The sequence below is a fragment of the Spodoptera frugiperda genome, chromosome 10 (genome assembly GCF_023101765.2).
Source record: "Spodoptera frugiperda isolate SF20-4 chromosome 10, AGI-APGP_CSIRO_Sfru_2.0, whole genome shotgun sequence".
NCBI lineage: Eukaryota > Metazoa > Arthropoda > Insecta > Lepidoptera > Noctuidae > Spodoptera > Spodoptera frugiperda.
In genome coordinates this window covers 10618274-10627685 of record NC_064221.1, presented here as the reverse complement: position 1 = coordinate 10627685, position 9412 = coordinate 10618274, and the positions used below count along the sequence as shown (strand labels likewise).

General features: G+C 38.0%; 1 protein-coding gene across 1 annotated transcript; it reads left to right on the top strand.

Moving 5' to 3' along the window:
* Nucleotides 1-6835: 6835 nt before the first annotated feature.
* Nucleotides 6836-9197, top strand: LOC118277499 (juvenile hormone esterase-like). The gene is made up of 3 exons (XM_035596324.2): nucleotides 6836-7155; nucleotides 7290-8614; nucleotides 8989-9197. The coding sequence occupies exons 1-3, from the start codon at nucleotides 6967-6969 to the stop codon at nucleotides 9155-9157; spliced, it is 1683 nt and encodes a 560-aa protein (XP_035452217.2). The 5' UTR covers nucleotides 6836-6966; the 3' UTR covers nucleotides 9158-9197.
* The last annotated feature ends 215 nt before the right edge of the window (nucleotides 9198-9412 follow it).

The window sequence follows — 9412 nt, the reverse complement described above, 5'->3', positions numbered from 1 at the left end:
ACATTTGTCCGTATATGTATCCTTGGCTTTACGATTAAACTTGAATTTCTATGACACTTTTATTATCTCGAGTACGACACTCAACTCAAATAGAATGGAATGTAATCAATCGATGTCTTCTATGTACTATGTAATAAAATCGACCAAGGTTACAAGATCTACTTCAAATATTCTAAATGACAGAGTAACTGTGTCTGTCTGTATGTCACCTTTCCTTTTTAAACGTTGATGATAAAATGAGTCCTGAAAAACCCATGTCTTGTGGACCGGCTTGATTGGATTGATACCACGGCCTCACAGAAAACCGACGTGAAACAACTCTTGCGTTGTGTTTCGTTGTATGGTCGAGGTTACAGGACTCCCAGTTATCCCCCTTCCTAATTTTCCCAATCCCCGATTCCACAACAACCCTTAAATTCGTAATCCCCAAAAGGCCGGCAACGCACTTATAACGCCTCTGGTGTTTCGGGTGTCCATGGGCGGCGGCCATTGCTTACCATCAGGTGATTCGTCTGCTTGTTTACCGGCTTGTACCATAAAAAGGTAAAGCAAACTCGTACTAAGGGTACAGATAGCTCAAGATCCAGCCTGACAGCTACTTGCATACTACTCTCTGTACTTTCTCTAATGACTTAATCTAAAACCATTACATATTAGATGTTACAAAGTACGAGTAATTTAATTTTCCGCACAATATTTTACTTACAACTGACGTTTTACAAAGTAACACTAGACGAAAAGGTAAGAGTCGCTTAGTAATATAGGTACCAATTAGCTGTATGTATAGTATCTAAGAAGACAATGCATACGTCCATACTTTTAATATTACAAATGGGAAAGTGTGTTTGTTTGTTTGTCCTTTCGTCGCGTAGCAACGGAGCGAGTTTACGACACGACATGACTTTTCATGTGAAGTTATTTGGGCGGCTGGAGAGTGACACAGTACTACTTCTTGTCTCTTTCTAACCCCAAGCTTTCCAAAAATGGTACATCTTCTTCTATAGGCCCGTAACCACAGAATAGAACCTTTTTAAGGGATTAGGGTAGAATCCCTTAAAAAGGTGCGTGTAAAGCCGCGGGCGTAAAGCTAACAATAAATACGGAGTGATGTGGTCTCAAAGAAACAAAGACTTATAGTTAAAAACATAAAAAAGTATGGAAAGAAAATGTAATAAGTACAAATATGTGTTGGTAGTTGCCAATTATGACGTAATCAACTTCTTCCTCATTAATATATCGGTCTATTGTCCCAATCCCAATATAGTGGGATTATTTCGCTAATATTTCTTACCAATAGGCGCCTTTTAAGTTTTGTTGCTACTGATAGTACGGTATGTGGAGGATTGCTATTGTTTCTGAGTACGATACACTGCCATCTATTGGATTGGCTGTAGTCGTAAGTAATGATGACAACGTCATAATATCCTTGAGTCAATAGTTCGGTTAGGTCGCTGAAGGGGGCGTAGTTGGGCCCATTGTGTTGACACAAGTGCTGAGATCAGAGGGCCTACTTCGCAGATTGCATACTGCAATTCTATTTATTGCGAACTTTCGTGCACAAAAATGAACGAATGAAATAAAGATAAATAAATAAGTTTTGATATGAAATTAAAAATAAAATGTTATTTCAAGTAATTCTATTAGTAAATCAAGAAAATCTACGGTCGTAGATTAAACGAAACTTCTAATCCGAAGTTTGGCATTGGGTTCAATTCCCGAGTTACCCAAAATCGTTACAGTCTTTTTTACTCATAATTACACCAATAAAACGAAACGAAAAGACAAATATGATTTATTGCTAAACTATAGATATGTAAACTGCAATATGACTACGACGTAGTTTGTAATCAAGAGAGCCAGCGACACAGGCAGTCGAGCGTCTACTCGGAACAAGCCGCACGCAGACATCTTGCTGAACAGTCGCCTCTCCTTCATCACCTTCTTACACAGACGTTCTTGGCTCTCTGTAAAAAATACACATGTTTTAAGAAAAAAACGGTAATTAAGGGGCATTTTTTTAAGGGGGGAAATCATCCAGAAAAATTGTGCCCAGTATATGGCAATAGGCTCACCCCCTATTACATGGGACTTTAACACAAAATGGTGAAAAGTGGGTGTACATTGTATAGCGGCATTACGTGCCGTAATGTGCACCTCTGCCTACCCCTTCGGGGATAAAAGGCGTGAAGTTGTGTGTGTGTGTGTGTGTGTGGAAATCATCCTATGACTTCTCTCGCCTTAAAGACGAGAGGGAGTGTCAGACTCTTACTGACTAAAACCAGCCCGTTCCTACTCCTGCTTTTCAAGCCAGAGCCCCGGTAAACCCAAGGTAGGTAAGGTAAACCGCAGCTCCGGATCAGAATTAAGGGGGCCTAGTCATTGATGATGGTCTGATGAAATCATCAGGACCATGATTAGTGATCAGTCGTACGAACATGGTATCTACAAGAGTCACCAGAATTAACATTCTTACCGTTGATTTGGATGCTGACAATCACTTGGTTGCGCAACCAAGTTGTCGCTAGATGAAATACTTACCCTCCACAAATGTTGATATGTATACTTACTTGAGCAGTTAACATTCTTCAAGCATAACATGCAGGCTGTCTGCGCCTCCTCGACAGTTATATAGAACTGTTCGCAGTAATAATGCGGCAGTACTGCAAACACCGTGTCCTTTACTACGCCGACTACAGTCAGATAGATCACTTTCCAGTCTGGAAACTGCAAGTTAGCAAACAACATTACGAAAATAATTATTGTATTATTGTCTATAACTTGTAAAATTTTGGCATTTGCTATTAAAAACACTTCTACTATATTTTGCGCAGGGAATTATGTGATAAAGTGATTAAACAGCGAGGGACCCAAAAGAGTACCCTGAGGAACCCTTAACATAACTCATTGCTGTCTTAAAAGCCAAGGGAATATTTAAGTGTGGGAGAGCCATGCTTCGGCACGAATGGACCGGCTCGACCGGAGTGATACTACGGCCTCACAGAAAACCGACGTGAAACAATGCTTGCGTTGTATTTCGTTGTGTGAGTGAGGTTACCGGAGACTCAATTACCCCCTTCCCAATCTTCCCATTCCCCGATTCCTCAACAACCCTTTAATTCTTAACCCCCAAACGGCCGGCAACGCATTTGTAACGCCTTTGGTATTTCGGGCGTCCATGGGGGCGGCGATTGCTTACCATCAGGTGATACGTATGCTCGGTTGCCGGCTTATTCCATAAAAAAAATAACAGAGACTGGGCAAAAATTCAACCTGAATTTTTGAAACTCTCTTGTCTGCCAAGCGTGCAAATTATACAAACCTTATGAAATGCTCCACATAAGAGGGTGGAATTTCAAGAGTTGTTGGTAATACTGATACTTCACATCATATTAACTTTGTATACAGTTTTAATTACCTTAATTGATCTCACCTTGTTTTCCTTTGTCATTTTGTACAGTATCATTTGTAGGTAAAATATTGTGCCGATAAATAAATTGGCTGTACTGTGTAAGACCTGAAATATAATTTTGTTATATCAAAAATTGATCTGATCAAATAGTCAAAAATAGTAGTAGTAGGCTCTAGTTTTATAATAACTACTAAGTATCGTGAGACATACTAAATAACCTAAAATCACCATGTATTATTAACTATTCTAAGAGTAGACTGCGCGACGATGCCGTGTCTGTGCACGTTGCTCATAATGAAGAGTTCCTCTGTGACTCGAATGAGATAGTAGCGCTTTTATCCAATACGTGAGTAAACTGTGATTTTAAGTTAAATTAGAGAAGACTCTGCTTAAGCAAACGAAGAGTACGGTACTTCTACCGTTACGACGAAATCTACAATGCGGCTGGCAGTGGTTGGGTATAAAGGGATTGAAGATCGACCGCAGTATCATGCTGTTGCTCCACTGCATAGAAGGATTGATGATCATCAAAACAACTTACGAAAAACTGTGAAACTTTCTTGTACACAGTAAAAGTCTTCATAATATTCTGATATGTTCCAAATAATTTAGAATAATGCAATTTGTAAAACCGCTGTTGACTACTACTTGTAATAACTTTGTTCCATTCTTGTTGATAATGGATTAACATCGCAAGAGCTCGGATCGTATACACATAGTTGATATCAAGACCTATATATAGTATTTCGTTGAAAACATTTAAAACATTTTCAGGTATTTGATACATAGATTGAATTACTAAGAAATAAGAAATTATCACAAAGAAATGGGGAATACTGTATGCCAGAAAGATGAAAATGGAGATCCAATTCCAGATGATGAGACTCTTGATACTTATACCGTTATCAAAGCTATTGTGGACAGTTTGGAACAATAAGACGAAAGCAATGTTGTCTTTATTGAATATGATGTTAGACACATAGGTGATAATGTAGCCAGATGCATAACATAAATGAAATAATGACATGACAAACACAGTTAAAACAAATTCGTTGCGTTGTGAAATCATTTCACTTAGATCTTTGAACACTCTATAAGTATGAACGACACTCATTACAGAAAAAACTATAATGGATATTGCAGTGAATTTCCTCCCATTTGGAACTATGTGATTATGTCTGATGTGGAATTTTCTAGAGCAGAAGAGAGTCATTAGAAAGTTGAAAGGGTGAAACAGTCTGTGAACATCTTCGTCGAGACGATTGTTTTGCGAAACTTCGGTCGCAATTGTTGATATTGTTGCATGACTTCGAAACATTATTAAACGAATATTCAAAAGTATTGCTAAGAGTACCGTTGTGAACAATAAGAATGAACTAAATATAAAATAAATCAAGTGTTATTAGTCTGCTATTCAAATCAAATTAAATTTTGTTTCATTTTAACTTAAACTAGCTTTTACCTGCGTATTCGTCCTTGTGTATTTTTCTGTTTTGCGGCCTATCTACTGCCTCTATGTATGTGTGTCTGAGGCTGTTACTTGTCATAAAGTTTAATAGAACTTTCAACATACAAGCATTTTGCTTTATTGATAAGGAGCGTGTTCGATTGGTTGACAGTCCAGATGTACTTGTAACTTCTTTATAGTCAGCTTTTACCAAGATGTCCTCTATGTCAGTCCAATACTCACTCTTGAGTCATGAAATCAAAATTGTCAAAATTAATCAATCAATTCATTCCCGGTTTGGAAAAAAAGGACAAACAAACAGACAGAGTCAGTTTTGAAATATTATAAAAGATTGTTACTTTATTGAATTGCGTGGAAAAAGGGGACCTGATTACCTAGTATTCCATTTGGACTAATACAACTCAGTATTGGTGCTTCCAACCAGACGACCTGGGGCCTTAGTCTGCTATTACAATTGTGTCAGTGCGAGAGGGACGGAGCTATGTAGGTTGTATAGCTCCGTCCCTCTCGCACTGCTCAGTGATCGACCATTCTGACACAATTGTAATAGCAGACTGAGGCCGCACTGAAAGTCATTGGCGACGGCCTGGTCAGCAGCGGACGTTGTGTGGCTGATATGCTGTTGTGATTCCTGTGATGATTCATTAACGTCAAAATTTAAGTGTGGGAGAGCCATGCTTCGGCACGAATGGGCCGTCTCGACCGGAGTGATACCACGGCCTCACAGAAAACCGACGTGAAACAATGCTTGCGTTGTGTCGCTGTGTGAGTGAGATATACGATCGATATGGTCGTAGTTTTATAGCTTTCGGATGCCTCATATTAGTCGACTATTTGATCAAATATGTTAAGTGTATTAATAGTGGAGTTTTTAATTTTCGTAATTCTTGGTTTGGTGGTTCAATTACGATGTAATGGTCAAATTGTGAAGAGTAGTGATTAGAGACCGGATAATATGCAACATAAAAAGCTTGAAATATGCATGCAAATATGCATGAAAAATGCCTAAAATATGCACGAAAACTGACAGAATATGCAACATTAAATGAGTTTTTTTTTTGTTTTGTAAATATTATTCCTTTAGATTTAAGTATTTTGTTAGTAAATACTTGTCTTATGTTTTACTTTATTATGTATGTATCTTTTTAATTTATTGTTATTTGATAAAATTAAAAAAAGCTATTAAGTTTTATATTTTTTTATTAAAAAATCAGCATACATTTATAGAAAACTATCCATTGATAGATGTTAATCGATACAGTAACATGTAACATATACATCTACTGAGGTAACTGGGCAGAAACTAACTGCGCTTATATTTTCATTCATCATTCATCATCGATCATTTGTCTTTTTCATTTTTTGAGTACCTACCAAAACAAAATACGCGCGGCTGCCGAGTGCGCTACGCTCGAAAAATACCTACTGTAAATTATAGCAATAATATGCATCATCACTAGATATTAGTAAAAATATGCTATTAGCCTTGAAAATCGCTTAAATATGCAAATGCATATGCAAATATGCAAATGCATATTATCCGGTCTCTAGTAATGATACTTTGCCTATCCTTTCACGTAATTTTTTGCACTGCGCAGTTGCATAAACCTTCGACGCGTCGGAAATTCCCATTTGTTACCACACACCTGCCACTGTCGAGACAATCAATGTCTTGATTATTGCTAATTATTATTAAATTGATATAGATGACAATAATCAGAGAGATTACACCAATACTAAATTTCCCACACTGAAATGAGTCAGAGTTATCATCAAAAAGAATCTATGTTGATACCTATTTGAAGTGATTGCTCATCTATAGTTGTACCTATTTGTTGGATTTATCATGCTATCGATATTTACGTGAGATACATATCTCTGTTATACTAAAAACAAGATGATAACGATCAGGTTTATCAAAAAGTTTGGGTATTACATCTACTATTTATAGTCGGGTCTCCGTCTTTCGATGTCAGTAGCGTGTCCCCTCTCTCTTTTATTGCTGACATATTTTCGTTATGTAATTTAGTCATTACCTTGTATTATCTGATTATAATATTATAAGACTGATATTTTTGTACGTGGGGTAATGATGTCGGCACTACTAGGTCTAGCCTTGTTGTGTGTGGTACTGGGTGACACGTCAGCGATGGTACAAGTGAGAGTGTCTGACGGTGTGCTAGAGGGTGAGCTTGAGCACAATGAGTACGGTGGTAGCTATTTCAGCTTCAAGGGAATCCCGTACGCACAGCCCCCGCTCGGAGATTTGAGGTTTAAGGTGATTTTAGTCTACCTATCTAAGTATTATATTTACTCTTTTAACTTCAATCGTTGGTTTTTTGTATATGTGTAGGCTGTCACAAAAGCCTTTATCTTCAAATGGTTTTATTGTCATTATCTCGATTGTTGCAGGCTCCCCAACCACCAGAGCCATGGGATGGGGTCCGCAGCGCCAAAGAATTCGGACCGGGCTGCTTTCAGTACGATTTGTTCGTGGACAAAGGACATGTGTCAGGAAGTGAAGATTGCTTGTATTTAAATGTGTACAGACCTAACGTCACACATGAAAATCCTCTTCCAGTAATGGTGTGGATCCATGGAGGAGGTCTAGTGTCTGGTGCCGGCGACGATTACGAATACGGTCCGAAGTTCTTAGTTAGACAAGATGTAATCCTTGTCACTCTCAATTACCGACTTGAAGTACTCGGTTTTCTGTGCTTAGACACTGAAGATGTGCCTGGAAATGCTGGCATGAAGGATCAGGTAGCAGCCCTCAGGTGGGTGAATAAAAATATCGCCAGCTTCGGTGGAGACCCAGACAATATAACTATATTCGGTGAGAGTGCTGGTGGTGTCAGCGTCACATACCACTTGATGTCACCAATGTCCAAGGGACTATTCCGGAGAGCAATAGCTCAGAGTGGTGTCAGTGTCTCGTACTGGGCTCAATCATACAAACCTCGTGAAAGAGGCTTTGCGTTAGCAAGGAAATTAGGATTCTATTCTGATGATGTTAAAGAAGTTTACGAATTTCTAAAACAACAACCTTTGGAGAATTTAATAAAAGTCAAAGTTCCAATAACTTATTCCGAAAAAGTACGAACAAATAATGAGGTATTCTTTAGTGTGGTTGAGGAAAAACAGTTTGGGAACAACGAGCGATTCTTCTACGGAGACATGATCGATGCAGTGTCGAACGGTATTCACGAAGGAGTTGACATTATGACAGGATACACAGCGGATGAAGGGATAATGAGCGTAGCTGTCTTTGGTGACTACAAAGAAAGTTTAGAACAAGCCAAACACTTCCCACAATTTTTCGTGTCATATCCAATGTCACTCACATTGTCCACTAATGACCAATTGGAGCTTGGCAACAGATTGAAGGAGTACTATTTCAAAGAACAAATTCAGATACCAGACCACTGGGAGAATTTAAAAGACTTTTATTCAATGGATGTATTCGTATTTCCCACCATGAGGTGGATTAAGCTGAGCGCCCGTTCCAAGAAGAACAAGATATATTTGTACAAGTTCACTTGTCACACAGAACTAAATAGGGCTTCTGAGCTGATGGGAGTAGGCCATCTTGTTGGAGATAAACCAATGGTGGCTCATTCCGATGATTTAACGTATTTGTTTAGTGCCAGAGAAGAGCCTATACTGGACATGAATTCTGAAGAATTCAAACAGGTTGAGGTAGTGACTAAACTTTGGACTAATTTTGCTAAATATGGGTGAGTGTAATATGTTACTACTGCTATTATAGTCTCTAGATAACGTATGTTTTTTATTATTACAACAGTGTTTAGGTATAACAATGATTTCACGCAAATTATACCACTTGACAGTTACTTTGCCTTTCTTGCCATTCTATCTATAATATAAAAATAAGTCTATAAGGGTTTTCCTTCCTGACGCTATAACTCCAGAACGCCCAAACCGATTTCCACGGTTTTGCATTCGTTGGAAAGATCGCGAGTTTCGTGAGGTTTATAGCATAGACAATTTAGGAAAATTGTCAAGATAAACACAGGAAGACGGAAAATCAATGGGGGCGAAACGGAGCTTTGCTAGTCAAATAATAAATATTGCTTTACGTTTGTTTCAGCAACCCTACTCCAGATGACTCCTTCGGCGTAGTATGGACTCCATACACCTTAGAGAACCAGGATTATTTGGACATCGGCAATGAATTGAAAACTGGACAGGCACCGGACGATGAAGAAATCAAATTTTGGGAAAATCTTTTAACAGAATTTGGACAAGAATTGTATTAAAGATTTATACTTGAAATGATAATAAATGGTAATAAAGTAATCAATGATTGTTTTTCTCCTTTGATTATTATTCAATGAATTCATATGTACAGTTTCATCTAGTTCTCTGTTACTATGACATGTTATTTTATCTCCCTTTAAGAATCAAAAACATGTTACATCATAACAATATTAGTCATACCGACGTAGTCACGTTTCTATTGTTGTATCTTTGCTAGATAATTGACTATCTCGTCTAGATAAGGATTCTGTAGC

What these genes read in the sequence shown, in the direction of transcription:
- LOC118277499 (XM_035596324.2), top strand. Translation starts at nt 6,967, where the DNA reads ATGATGTCGGCACTACTAGGTCTAGCCTTGTTGTGTGTGGTACTGGGT. An exon ending in TCGGAGATTTGAGGTTTAAG is followed by an intron (nt 7,156 to 7,289) that starts GTGATTTTAGTC and finishes CGATTGTTGCAG; the next exon opens with GCTCCCCAACCACCAGAGCC. An exon ending in ACTAATTTTGCTAAATATGG is followed by an intron (nt 8,615 to 8,988) that starts GTGAGTGTAATA and finishes CGTTTGTTTCAG; the next exon opens with CAACCCTACTCCAGATGACT.